This window comes from Pleurodeles waltl, chromosome 4_2 (genome assembly GCF_031143425.1).
Source record: "Pleurodeles waltl isolate 20211129_DDA chromosome 4_2, aPleWal1.hap1.20221129, whole genome shotgun sequence".
NCBI lineage: Eukaryota > Metazoa > Chordata > Amphibia > Caudata > Salamandridae > Pleurodeles > Pleurodeles waltl.
In genome coordinates, this window is record NC_090443.1 from 828,788,921 (window position 1) to 828,804,137 (window position 15,217).

The following is a 15,217-nucleotide window of genomic DNA, read 5'->3' on the forward strand; positions in this document are numbered from 1 at the left end:
CCTTTTAGGCCCCACGGGCAATGCAATCTTTTTCTCACTCTATCTTACCCCTGTGGATTTTTCTATCAGAACCTGTACCTCGACTTCTGACCTTGTTTCTTTCTTTTAAGGGAGATACATAGATAGATAGATAGATAGATAGATAGATAGATAGATAGATAGATAGATAGATAGATAGATAGATAGATTTTACTACTGATGCTGGCATAAATTAGCAGAAAATAGGCAACAAAATTCAAACTTGTTCCAAACAAGAGGCCCTAAAATACGTCTGGCCCAAGGCCTCTAAAAGTCTTGAGATGACACTGTGAAAAGTTACACAATCCTCACACTTCCACTCATGGGCAGCACAGTTATCCCTCAGGATAGAAATACCTTATCAATTCAGAGAAATGAATTACACCATTCGTATAGGCTCAGACAGCAGCAACAATGATGAGGTCATCAATGCATCAATATAGATAAATAAATAAATGCCTCAATATGAACCGTGAAATAACAGCCACTGGAAAACATAAGGCCCTTGCAGTGCCGAGGAAATACAGTTAGAAATCGGTGCCCCAGGCTTAACATGAATTATCACTCAAGTATCTAAATGGGTGTATTTCCAAAATATATTGAACTGTAGTAATATACCTATTTGGCCACAAACATGAGCTTTATGATTTTGTGGCATTTGCTTACTTTGCTATCAAAGACGTTTTTTTCATTTTTTATAAATAAAGTAATGATCCTCTAACATTAGTTTTCCTTTTCCCTATCATTAGGATATGTCCTCCCTTACGAGTGTTTCACGGGAAAAGCATCTCAAAGGGTTATTATTTTCTGAAAGTACAACTATTTGACCCTAAATATGAACTTTTCATATGTATTAAAATACTACTTTGATCCCCGTATATCAGCTTTGCAAATTTCCTACACCTCCATAAAGACCAATACTGATTTTTATGCAAATATCTTACCATTGCAGTTCACAGAGGCCACCATGTGTCAGGGATCCTCACTAGATTCTAATGGTGACAACCAGATATCAAGAGACTCCAATCTAAACCAGCTATGTTCACTCAATGCTCAGAGTTGCCAACACATGTCAGGAGTGAACAAAATCTGATCTGGGTAAGGAAGAAAACATCTTATAGGGATTTGATAGCTAGGTTAAGAAGAAAGAAAGTAAGAAAACAATTGGATGAATATAATTCAATTTGAAAGCTCGCTGTTCTTGAGGAGAGAAGCGAAGATCATAAAGGGAAAGAAAATGAAAGCCAAACAAGGCAAAAGAGAAATGAGGAAAAAAGAAAAGGGGTGCTGGTTAAGTGTTGATGCCCAGAATATACCATATAGCATACGAGGAGAAGGACAGGGAAGACACAAACCAAAGAAAAGAGAGCATGCAACTCAAAAGATGGGAAACAAACACTGTAAGAAGGTTTTAGAATTATCTGGCAAGCAAAAGCATACAAAAGTATGGCGTAATGAACCATGGCAAGAACAGAACACAAGTCTATTAAAATAAAATAGGAGACTATTTGGAGTGACAAGTAGAGGTCAAGATTAATAACAGACAAGAGTACGTTTTTTGTTTCATACTAACTAGGCTGATGTGAAGAAAGTATTGAATGAGGACAACAGTGGCGGTTCCTCCATAGGAGCAAAGGAGCATCGTCCCCCACACTGCTGAGCAGAAATTGTGAAAAATAAAATGTCAATAAAATGATTTTATTGCCGTTTATTTTTTTACTTTCTGCCAGCAAACAGAGTGAGAGGGTAGGGCGGAGCCAGTGAATCACTGCTGCCAATGATTGGCAGCAGTGAGGAGTGGCCAATTTGAAGTGTGCTTGTTGGTTTTGCCAGCTACCTTGCTACGGCCAAACTGACATGCGCAATTCAAACTACTTAAACCCAGCTGTCTTAGACAGTGGGGTTGGAGAGCCCGCACAGGCCTCCAGTGCTTTTTGGAGCACCGAGGCAGCCCGCTCCAGTCAATGAAGACGCTTCACTCATACTGCTTAACAGCATGAGAGCAGCGTCTTGATTGGCTATAAGAGGTGGCTGTGGGACCTCGCACTCTGACTGGATTCTGGAGCCATCAACATTAGGGACATGCTGCTGAACATCCATCGAGGATGTGCTGCCGGCAGTGTGAGGTAAGTTTAACTTTTTAAAAAATATTTTATGTTTGTTTTGCGCCCATCCACTTAAATATGTCATCAACTGCCACTGGACCAAAATAAAGAGAGAATTGAAAGCGAAGCAACAAAGTTTAGAAAAATAGGAAGGGCTGTTTGAATTCTTCATTATACTGATAAAATGTGCTCAGTTAGGTGCTGTGGGAAACTTGGTCGTGCAGAAAATGTGTCACTGGTGGCATTTTCTCTTCAAACCCGTCTCCTTTTTTATATCTCATATGACTTTTGAATGCATGGTATGCCGTCACTTTCCGTTTTCACTCAGCAAAGTGAATTTCACTAAGGTCTGGAACCTGGTAAGGAGAGTTAAAAAATAATGCGTTATTTGAGTAGGGAGATGACTAACTAATTCACAAACATGACACTAAAAGCTGTTGCCCAATTAGTCTAGGAAAGAGTATTTCATACTTAATGGTGTCCACTAAGCTCCAGAAATGTCATGGCCCCACTGGTCCTGCATTCACAGACTGAAATCCATTATGTGAGATTTAAAAATTGATTATGTAGTCAGTAATTCAATGCATGGGGCACATTAAGCCCTAGCCCTTAACACTTGGACTTAAATGTGACATGTTTTAGAAACGTAATTTCTTGAGTCCGCCTTTATTTTTTGTGACTACTTATTGGTAGCAGAATCCATATTTCTTTTGGAAATGCAATATTTTTTCATGTACCTTTGGTTTTAGGATTTTTTGCAAAAATAGTTCTAATTTCATTTATTGATTGCGAAATATTGTAGTCGAGAGAGGACATAAACAGAGAGTAGCTAAGAAACTGGGTATAAGCAGAGGCGATCAATAGAGTATACAATCCAGGGGTCAGCAAAATTGAAGAAAAGAAGAACAGCTGGTCCGGAGACAATGATGGGTAAAGAGAAATAACTCACTGGTGAAATGGATATTAAAATGACCAAGAAGGGGGTAAAGGATGAGCACAGAAAGCACTGTTAAATTCTAAATGAGTAGCAAAATGAAAAGCAGCAAGAGAGATCAGATACACTTGTTAGGGGTTGGTAGAAATGAATAGGCAAAGGGAAAAGGCAGGAAGAAATAGAGGAAATTAAGAAAAACAAAGAGCCATTGTTGTGGAGGTAAATGGGATGGTGCAAAAGAAATATGAATATTCAAGGGATAGTGGAATTACATAGATAGATAGCAGAATACTTAGAGATTAGAAAGGTCAAGCAGAGGAACCAACCGAGATTATAATGTGAACGACTTTCAAAAGGAGAGGTAGCAAGTAAACATTAGATTACAGGTTTAAAGGATTAAAATAAACGATACTTTACAACCTTTCCCTTTGCCTGAGAGTACGATTTTCGGACAATATGTATGCCTCAAAATAATTGCTAACTGAGAATGCCACATGCCGCACAACCTTAATTAGGCTAAAATGTGTTCAGGTTGTCAAACAGTGCAAAGTTGTTAAACATAAAAAAACACTTTTTCAAGGTACGTTCCACCTCACCATAACTACAGAGTCACTATTGCCGACTCTGCAACACAGTCCTTTAATAACTTTATTTATATGGGTATTAAGGTTATTTTTCAAAATGCAAAAATGTCCAAAAGACCTGTCAGTTAAGAAAGCTCCATAGCATTAAGCCACAAAGTAGCCCATGGCCTCAAACATGACATCACAAAAGATGGTACCAATATCATCACATTTAGCATCACTATTGACTTGTAGCTCAAGCTGGGTTGGTGCAAGATGTTTGCGGACCCCATGACTGTGTGATATTTTTATTCTGCTGCCCTGCACCGAGTCAAAATCTACTGCTTGGATTGGAGATCTGGGGACAACAAATCCTACCCCATGACTGGTGGCTCTCTCTGGTTGCCTGGTATTGGCTTACCCTACAGCCAACCTTCGAGACAGGCTTCAATAACTGTTAGACATATAGTGCAGAGAGAATGTTTGCCCATATTGTGCAGTGATGCTGTATTCTATTCTACAAATATACAAAGCAGCTCTAAACGTCACATTCTGCTTAACCTAAATATTTGTAAAATGGTCTATTTTCTCTTAGTTGCAGTCAGCACGTTGGCATTTCCTAGGAAATTTTTAACTTGCCCCACGACATTGGGATTGTGCTAAAATGGAGTGAGTCACGTTTGTGTCTAGAAAGTCCATGTTCATCTTGGCTAATGTGCAGCTTGAGTGATGACACCCCGCGGGTCTTAAGGCCATAAAACGTTTCTGAAGTCTTTCTGAAACCTGGTAAAGTACTTTTCTTTGTCAGATCAAACCTTTGTTGTGTTGTGTAGATACAAGACTAGCAAATTACCTTGTTTAGAAATTATAGTATAGCCTAATTTGCTAATGGAGAGAATTCATTAAGCTGCCAGATAAAGGCCGCAGAAAGTTCGGGAGAGGTCGTTCAACAAACTTCAAACAAGGAGACCATTGATAACAATCGAACAGTTACAAGTAAATGTCCCTGCAGCTCACTGACATGTTGACCCTTTTGTTACTTAGTAACATATTAAGCTTCAAAAGTACACTAGCAACAATGTGCATCAAAAAGCAGCTGTGTTACTAACTGTGAAAGAAAACGGCATTTTGGGTGTCCAAAACACAGATTGCTTAGTATTTGATCAATTTGCAAACGTGTCTATAATATTACAGATATGGGATTGCCTGTGCTCCAAGTATGTTATACTTTTGTAAGTGACAAAATGTTTTTTTTAGAGGAAATGCCTTATATAAGGTTTGGCAGTCAAAACATGGTGTATATCTCATCCGCCTTATTACAACTGCCATGGGCTATAATGCACTTGTAATATGGCGGACAGGGCATGCACCTTGTTTGTGATGGAGTAGAGTGTTTGCCAGAATCAAATAGGATCCGAAATTTGGTAAATGTTGGCATTTTGTGAGCTGATTTCCCAGAATCTGACTTGAAGCAAGGGAGTCACCTCTAGGCCGAATCCTATCAATCCACAGAGAGAATAGGAAGTGCTTTATTTGGAAAGTAAGCACCTCTCTTCGATAATAGTGATAAACATGACATCCAGTGCTTAATTTGTAAATAAAAAGGTCCCGGTGCCCAAAGCCCTCCTCAAACACGTGCTGCTGCAATTAAATGGGCGAACACAGAATACTGAGGCAGCGTAATCCTAAAGCCATCTCGGGCTTCTTCAATCATTTTAAAGCCTCTCCTGGCCCCTTCAGCTCACTCTTGCAGCTTTCTGCTTTCTCCCATTGTGACTCTTTTACGTTTTTCTCTTCCTCCGTTTTTCCCATATGTGTGGAAGCGTTTATGCTACAAAACAATAACTGTGGCAGACATGGCACTGTTCCCTCTCTGTTCAAAGTCAAATAGAAAGATTCCAGCATAACTGAAAGAATAGGCCATTTCCTGTTTTGACATGTTCAAGGTATAGGTTCGAAGCATGCTGCGGCTCTTACTGATTCTCATCTCATTAAGTAAAGTGGAAGATCGTTCCTCGTACCTGAGAAGCACTGCTAGTTTGATGCCACAGAAAAGGGGAATGGAGGGAAATTCATACATCTGATATAGGTGCTGCAAAACGTGAAGGGAGAAATTGCATCAGCTCCAACAGTAAGCTAATAAGTCTGTCCCCAGCCTCAAGATGGGAAGATACATTAGGCAGGCATAGGGATTAATTATGAGTCTCTAAAAGTAATATTTGTTTATGGATGATATAGTCAAGTATTTTAGATTCACAGAGGAAGTTAGAAGATTCTCTACAGTGGGTCTATCAAGTAAGCCAGTCCCAGATGCCTTAAGGCATCTAGGATAAGGAACAGTAACTGTGTGGACTATTTAAAAATAAGGGACCCAGGGAGTTTTTCTACCACAATGATCCTTCATTTTGCCCATCCACAATTGGGATAGTGCAATAGTGACCATGTCATGTACCTTAACTTGCAATTCCCAGCTGAGCCACGTCAAGGAGGGACATAGCTGTTCCTATCCACAAGAATATGCAGGGCGTCATGTTGATATTTTGTTTTTTTATCAATGCCGACCACAGCTCATCGTTCATCTGCTTACTATTCACTACAGCCATGGTGTCTAGAGATACCTAGATTGACTCTTGTTGCTCCCAGCAGGTGTTATGGAATTGGTCATGTTGCTATTATTCTAATTTTGCTACTCCGTGGGGCACTGTCTGTTAGAAAGAGCTAGCATCTGGTTTCAGACTGGGTGGTGGTGGGACAAAGGTGGGAGGTTTATGCAGGCCAGTGGGGACAGCTGGTGGTTCATGTGGTTCATCCTAAAAAATCAATTCAGTTTGTTTTTTTCTCATCAATTGAATGAACTCATTCCAAAAAAAAGTGTTCACACGTGCTCATGTAACCAGGTAGTTTGGCTACTTCTGGCTGTTGTTTATTACCTCCTGTCTTGTTTCTGGTCATTCTCAGTGAGGCCACTTTCCATTGCTGGTACCTGACTTGATATTGGCTGCCTGAGTCTCAGTCTTGTCCTCTCCCACCACTGCTCCAAAAAACTGAGGCTTCGGACTTGAGTTTGATCCATGATTGTGGTGCCTACCTTTTTTATTTGATTCAGGGACAAATTGTACCCAATGGTTTTCTAATGTGGAGGTTGAAGGCTCAGTTGATTCCTGCTATTAACGTAACTTGTATTACTGAATGCACAGTTTTGAGGTCTTTGTCTGACTTATCAATACCCTGGTTCCCTGTGTGCCTGCTGTTGGTACACAAGCTCATGTTCGGACTGTTTTTAGTACACATCTGTTATGTAAAGAAATGCGCTTTCACGTGTGAATACCTCTAGATATTTCCTTAGCTTGGTGATTTTCTAGTTTACCAGATAGTTTTTATAATCATCTGTCTCAGAAGGGAGGTAATCTTCTCGGATGCTGTGGTGGGGGGTGGCTGTTTTTAATCTCCTTTTTCTTCTCCAGAATCTCTTTTAGTAGCCTTTCATGTAATGTTCAGCTGTATTAATGAATTAATGATCATCTAAGCTAATCACAAGTTAATTTATATTCCACAAAGTTGCAGTCCGACTGGAACTGAATATGTGACCCCAAATGATCCTTGGTTGTATGTGGACAATTAGTCTGAGGTGTTGTATTAGCTCTCACGTGTTTGGTTCTGTTAGTGCTCATAGTGGGCTGTTCGTGTATGTTATTGTCTAGGGCAATTAAGTTCTTCTATTCTGTCACATGGTTGACTGCAGTAAACAAATATTCCATCCCAGTAAAGAGGGGGGCAAAATAATGTGCACAAAGTTTGCATCAATACAAGCAGGGCAGTTTACTTTCAAAGCATATATTGAGAAGTGTGGCAGTGTGTGACAGTAAGGTGGGGAGTCAGCGTCCACCGCAGACAGTTTCTATGTCTGAGCAGCTGAACTACTGCACTAACACTTGGAAATTGGAAGGGTTGGATGAAAAACATCACAGGGCCATCCTTATCTGGTGGAAATGCATTAATAGGGAGACCCTACCTGTAATGATTTATATAGATGATAATTTTCAAGTAGTAGGCGGGCCAGTATTACTTTTGGAGTATCGTCCATCAAGACTATTTCAAGTGATACCGACCTTCTCAACTTAATAAGATGATAGTTCACGGTCAAAACCTTGCAAACTGTGGGAATATTCGGGTCTGACAACATAAACAGCATCTCACAAGCTGCGTTTATATACTCACTTAGTCTACCCAACTACTAATCTGTTAAATAGTATGTGTCAAGGACAAACTTTAGAATGGAGGTGTTTTCTGATCTCACAGATTACCTCAAAGATATCCTCAAAATAATGAGCACACGAAAGAAAGCCCAAGATCTGGATGCAATGATCACCAATTAGCTAAAAGAACTGCCTGTATACTTAACATGACGGGTACACCGCCCATTATCTTTTTGTCTTTTCTGGTTATTGTACATGAACACAGCTATTTTTGGAATTGTTCATATTTATAAATGTAATTTTTTATGATGAGAACGTAATCCTATTTAATGCAATAATGTTGTGATGTTCTCACGTAGTATGATTTGCCTAGGATGGCACATGCTATATGTAGTAGATATGTTCGCTCTTCATGTCATAGTATACCATAATGGACCCACAATAGATATAAAATACATACTGTCTGCTAGTTTGGATGGTATATACTTCTGTTTAGGTACTAAGGGCAGAAGAAGTGGGGCTAATAATACACACTCCATCTGCTTGGGTGGTAGACAAGACCATTTGACCAGTAGTGGCTACCCATCGCCATGGTGACTAAACCGCTTAGGTTTAATGACAGTTGATCAGCAACAGTGTATGGCAGAGAGAAAGAAGAAATGTCTTTCAAAGTGGGCAACAACAGTAGAACATAACCAACATCCTGATGGCAGAAGTTTGAATCTGAGCACAGAAATGCCTCTTCCACTTAAGCAGGCTAAGCATCTAGGCTTGATATATACATGAAAGGGAATGTCCAGTGTTGGGGAGAATCTGTTTTATTTACCCAAGTGCAGTATTCCTAACACTCACCAGCATCATTCACTGTCTTTAAGATGGGGCCACAACCATATGGTCCCCTGTGCATGGCTACCACATCCTTCAATGGAGCTCTAGGAGTATTTGCCTGTTAAAAAAGGGTTGTCCTGTGTGCCGGGTTCCAGAGCCTTTGAGATTTACTCCATTTTGGAGAACCTGACCTTGAGCTCTTGTGCAGTTTATGCTATCTGATCATTGGAGGTTTTACCATAGAACTGCCTGTTCAAAGCATTGAACATGAAAATGTTTTCTAATGTGTGCACCAAGCAAACACAGGACATTGTAAAGCCTTTCAGTGCTGTGTAGACCAATCTATGCATATTTTGCAATTTGTGCTCCTGAAAAAGCCTCTTATGATTACAGTGAGGCACTGGGACGATTACGTTGACGTGATAAAGGTGCCTTGCCTCTCATTCTGCATCTATAACAGATAAGAAAGGTCGGCGCCACTTTTCACAGTTCATGGGATTATCCCTTGTGGAAAATGGGCAACACTTTGGAATTACTAGGCTTTTTCCACGGACATTTAATGTTCACATTTTAAAATTGCTTGGGACTTAGGCCCCACACGGGTTCCTTAAGCAATATTTAATGAGTTACATTATGCTAACTTTTTTCCCTTTTTGTTGCAGGTTGGCAATTCTGCTCAGTCTATTGTTTCGAAGTCGGCCCACAGCAACATTGCAGAACTTCTCCGGACCCACGCAGAGGCCAGGAACCCTCCAGCCTTCTAAACTGATCGGAAAATTAGCCCCATTGTTACTGCGGAGGGATAACAAAGGCCCATTCTAGTGTTCTTGTCGCCGAAGACGTGGACAGCAACGATTAGAGAAAGCCTGTTACTTATTTGTATAGTTTCCCATACACGGAACTATGTGAAATATGTGCATACATTTACATTTATAATCCTGTCTATTATGCATACTACAACACTTTTTTCTATACAGCACGAACCACCGCAATTTATGGAAATATACTTTACAGATAGTTGGCAGCTAAAATAATTGACTTTCAAACTCATAACGTCTTCCTTGAATTCCGTTTACTGCGTACAGTAGCCCTCTCAGCTTTGTGATGTCTTTTTCAAGAAGGCTTATTAAAAACAGACAAAGATCTCGCGATAACAATTGCAAAGCATTCAGAGGGCAATTTGGGTAATGACATCATAATCCTGCTTTGAATGTCAGCACTTACACCTGACAACGGGAAATAGCTTGTGTAAGACAAGAAAAAAGAAGTATGAGTGTGTGCTTTCTGAATCTCTCATCACATCATCGCCTGGTTTGAGAACATTTTGGTAAAACAATTATAGCCCCAACACAAATATTATGCTTGTGAAATAAATATATATATATATATATATATATATATATATATATATATATATATATATATATATATATATATACACATATATATATATATAAAAAACTTTGCTTTGAATACCCGTTAAAAAATAGTTAAAGCCGAAAAATTACTGTAATTCTCATATTGTAGTAGCACAAACCATAACTTGTGCAGTATCCATGCAAGCCATAAGTTGCACACCAATGCAAAGCTCTAGACCTCACCCTCAATAAAATAGAAGCAAATGTTGTAAGTCATCTCACAGAAGAGAGTGCATATCACATGAGGTCCTAAGCATTTCATTGTTGTGTGTGGTGTGGTTTGTATGACTCGTGTGATTTATGTATTGTGTTCCTAACTATAACTTCGGAATTTCAGTGACTGTTCAGTTATTTTGTAAATAGAACTGCACTTTTGCTGATGTTTTGTTAAATATACGGTAAGGTGTTTTAACCAAAGATAACCATAACTTCACTTTAAACACTGTTTTGTCCGTGGAGTTGTGGTGATATACCACATCTGAAAGTTCCTTTGTCCCAGCCTAGTGCGAGTTGCCAGTGCCCGCTGTGTTTGTCCTTTGGCTCTGTGCTGCTGGGTGTGGCCGCACTAGACACTATGCTCATCCTTTCTCTAATGGACTACATCCAGTCATTTACTACTTTAGGTCAAAGGTCACATTCCATGTTAATACCACCGTTTGCAGCTCACCTCATTTCAGCAAACACTGTTAATTGTGCCAGAGATTTAATTTTAGTTTCAGTGTACAGTAGAAGATGCCGGGGGCCATACTCAAAAGGCCTAACTCTTATAAGTCTATCTCACCGAGCGAAGCACCTCTTGTACTCTGGTTATGTTTAAATACATGTGTTCCTAAATACTGCACATGAAACTAGAGCATAGATAAACCATAAATTGCAGATACTGAAGAATGTAATATACTTCACCTCTTGCAAATCATGGTCACTCTAAAGCTCACCAGTAGTAAATAACAGTTTACACCTGCATATATTCTATAGATTTGTAACAGTTTGCAATATATACAGTCATTTTGTACTTGGTGATGAGACAGTTTTAAAGGTGCTGGACGCCTTCAATCCACCAGTTGTATTGAGATGAGGATGTCTGATTATGGTTGAAATCAGTAAGTGATTTTACCTTGCTGTTCAATGCTCAAAGTGCAATGAATATTTTGTAGCAATGTTTCAGAAATCTGAAATTTGTAATCTACACAGTGGTTCCCAACCTGTGGTCCGGGGACCCCTGGAGGTCTGTGAAGCCTCCCCAGGGGGTCCGTGACTGCTTAGAAAATGTTATAATATTAACAGATTAGATGCTCAGCTTTCAGTAATGACTCAGTGTGGGGGGTCCCCAAATTCCAATAATGATTCAGTAGGGGTCCCAGGGTTGCAGTAATGATAAAGTGAGGTCCAAAGAAGTCAAAAGGTTGGGAGCCACTGCTTTACACCTGGCTTTAGCCTCAGCCTGGATGAGGGATGGACTCCTTATGCTATTTTGACTGGTAAGATACCTTTAAAAGAACTTTCATTTCTTAGATTTATCTTGAAAATGTAGTGCTCCTAAAAGTAAACAGAATTAAAGAGTACGGCATAGGTTCTTTATGGATTTAAACTATAAATAAATTCAGCTCAATTCAAGAAAGATGAGAGGAGCTTGAAGCACTTGAAACTTGCATAATTAATCACTTACTCTATTTATAAATAATTGAATAGCTAAAATGTTTGAAGCACCTGGGAGATCCACAGATGTCCATGGAATTAATTCACTCCTCCTTTTCCATCCTGCCTCCCATGGCTGACCAGGCCTTCAGGAGGATGTGTCAGCTCTGCTGCTGATTTGTAGTATGGTCTGTGGTCAATGCTGCACATTTACATATGAGTGATGCAAATAGTTCTACCAACTTATAGAGCATATTTTATTGCGGCACGGGCTGTGGTAAAACCAGTTGCATTACTCTTCGAGTTTTCCCAGAATCTGAGCATGGTGATATATACATGGAGGGACTATAAGTCAGGCATGCATGTGGCAGGGCACCTGAAGTTGGGAGAGGTGACGTGCAGGCATTACAAACGCTAAGGGGAGCCCGTTCTTGGAGGCCGTGTGAGCTGTCTCATTACAAAGCGTTCTTCAGAAATTCAATTTTTTCTGGGAGCGAAAAATACAGTACTGCAGAAGCTAATGGTATCTTCTAGGATTTGGGTATTCCGTGGTTTATTTGCTACTCACAGAAAGAACAATAACAGCATAACAGGTTCAAATGTCAGTACCTGATTACAAAAGTATGATACAGTCAGATAAGTGGTACCACTAGCAATTTGAAAGTTAACATTTGCAGAAGTTCCAAAGCTGCCAACCATGATCAGTTTGTTTTGCACCCTGTGGGAAAACAGTGCATTCTGGAATTCTGGTTTCTTTACAGCAAAAGAAAGATGACATTGTTGCAAATCAGAACAGAGGTTCCCAAAGTTAAGCTTGGCTACTTCAAAGAATTTAGGGCCACATTTACTATCACTACAATTAGGAATTTGCAAACTGCAATGTACAAAAGTCTGTTTGACACTGCTTGCAATTCTCAGTGGGTCGCAAATGGACGTACCTTATCAATATTCCTGAGACAGGTTGAAATTTGCGACCCATTGGGAATGGCCAAAATCACAGGGATTCTGGCCTGCTGGGTTCAGCAGATGACCATGTCTGTGACCGCGTTTTCAATAAAGCAATTTTTAATTTTGAAATGCAAATAAAGGAAAACGGGATGAGTTTCAAAAACAAAAATGAAAAGCTTTCCTTTCATTTTTTAAGAGCATGGACTACTGCCTGCTCTTAAAAAATGTTTGCGCCCATATTTGCAACCCTTCTTATTTGTGAATGGGTTACCATCAACTTCAAGTTGGTGGTAAACTGCAGGTGTTTTGCAACTGCATTCCAGTCACAAAACATTCATACATCCCCCTGCGACTCACTGTTAGGAAGGAATGCCCTTAACATGCCCCTTCCTAATACCGGCTTGCAAACCCTATTTTGCGATTCAGTAATAGGTTTCCGACTCGCAAAATAGGGTTAGTACATGTCTAAAGACTATTTAGCAGTTGCAAATTGCCTGAATCTCTATTTGCGTCTGGTAAAACCTTTTGTACATGTGGCCCTAATTCACTGTAAAGCAATGTAAGTTTTGGTCTCTTTAAAACAAAGACAGGCGTGTGGGTTTCAGGATTTGATATAAAAACATACTGCTACTGTATCCAATCTATTTTAAGTACAACAAATTAATGTAATGTCATTGGATTGAACAGATTAATAATAAGGCATTATGGCACTGTACCATGAAAAAAATTAAAAAAAACACATTTTAACTGAAACCTGCAGTTGTTTTATTACATGATTTCCAAATATTAGGTTTAGCTTTGATTGATTATTGTATTATGAAAGTGAGATATAAATAAATGGTGATGTCATGTCAACATTAAGGTTTCTAGAGCACATAAATATGATAAATGTAAAACAGAGTAAAGGGTCTGACAGATTTAGAGTTTGGCGGTTGGATTACTCTGTCACAAACATGGTAGATATCCTGTCTGCCTAATTACAAGTACCTTGGGAATAACACACTTGAAATAAAGTAGAAGAGATATCCGCCAAGTTTGCGATGGAGTAAACTGTCCATCAATCTCTAAAGTGGGTTCTAAATTTCACTAGACAAGATTAGTTGAACTCTGGAAAATTCTAAATAAGTAAAGAAGAAACATAGGCACATATTGGTCCTAGATCATGCATTGAGTGGGATGTTTAGTTCAAAATAGTTTCTTGCCTATCATTTTAACTAATTCGGTGTCATCACCAGTGGAAACAAATCCAACAAACAAATTCAAAAAATGTGAATGGAATATTGGGCCAGATGTATGTAGGTTTGGATTTGTGATTTCCTAATATCAAATCATAGCGATTCTCTATTAGGAAATTGGAAACTGGGATGTATAACAGTGTGTTTAACACTGTTTGTGATTGCCAATGGGATCACAAATTACCTACATCATCAACATTCAGGAGGTAGGTCGCAAATTGCGACCCCATTGGGAATGGCTGTACTCACAGGGATGGTGGCCTGCTGGGGACAGCAGACCACCATGTCTGAGACTGCTTTTTAAATAAAGCAGTTTTTTTTTTTAAATGCAGCCCGTTTTCCTCATTGGAAAACGGGATGCATTTCAAACAAAAAAATGAAAAGTTTTCTTTTCATTTTTTGAGAGTAGACAGAAGTCCATGGGACCACTAACTGCTCTAAAAAAATATTTTCGCTTCCATCACAAAGGGGTAGGGGTCCTATTGGGACCTCTTCCAATTTGCAAATGGGTTACCACCAATTGAAGTTGGTGGTAACTGCGATTGTTTTGCAAATACATTCACGGTTGTATAAAGAACTTACATCCCCCTGCGATCCACTATGAGGAAGGGACACTCTTGGCAACCCCTTCCTAATAGTGCATCTCAAACCTATTTTGCAAGTCGGTAACAGGTTACTGACTCGCAGAATAGGACTGTTAAATGGGGAAAAGCCTTTTCCCAGTCGCAACTTGCCTAATGGGCTGTTTGCGACGGGGAAAATGCTTTAATACATCTGGCCCATTATTATTTATTGGAGACACATTCGCCAAGTAGATTCTCACAATAAATGTGGAAACTAGTTTTACACCACCTCTAAATTGATATAAGCTATGTACCTTGTTAAATGTCTTCGTGGACAAGTAGAATTTATGGTGAACAAAGATATGATATACCATAAGAGTAGAATATAATATTGTGCAGACGTGACTACTCTCACACAAAACTTGTGTCTCAGAAAGAAACCCTTAATGAAAGGCATCTCAGATTAAGATCTCAATTGGGCACACGATCCCCTGAAGACCATATATACAGCCGCATAAGTAGAATCTATTTCTTTGCTGCACTTCTCTCATTTTTCTTATACTTCTCTTCATTAATGCTTAGCTTATTGAAGTGCACTTAGAAGATCTTCTTGTCCATCTCAAACGCATCCCAATGCGCCAGTGACATTGCATGACCATAAACAAAACAATTAGTGGAGCACACTATAAATTCTTTATAAAACATATGATTTAAAGAGATAAGAGATACCATCAAATAATGTAAATATATAAAGAATTCAAATCAAAATCAGTC

At 39.2% G+C, this 15,217-nt stretch overlaps 1 protein-coding gene across 4 annotated transcripts in view; it reads left to right on the plus strand.

Moving 5' to 3' along the window:
• KANK4 (KN motif and ankyrin repeat domains 4) overlaps window positions 1–13,457 on the plus strand; it is a 594,294-nt gene extending 580,837 nt beyond the window's left edge. For all 4 annotated transcript variants that reach the window (XM_069232543.1, XM_069232544.1, XM_069232542.1 and 1 more), the window contains one exon: window positions 9,307–13,457. In XM_069232543.1, coding sequence (XP_069088644.1) covers window positions 9,307–9,408 — 102 coding nt within the window. In that variant the 3' untranslated portion in view covers window positions 9,409–13,457. The remainder of the gene's footprint in view (window positions 1–9,306) is intronic.
• Window positions 13,458–15,217: the final 1,760 nt, after the last annotated feature.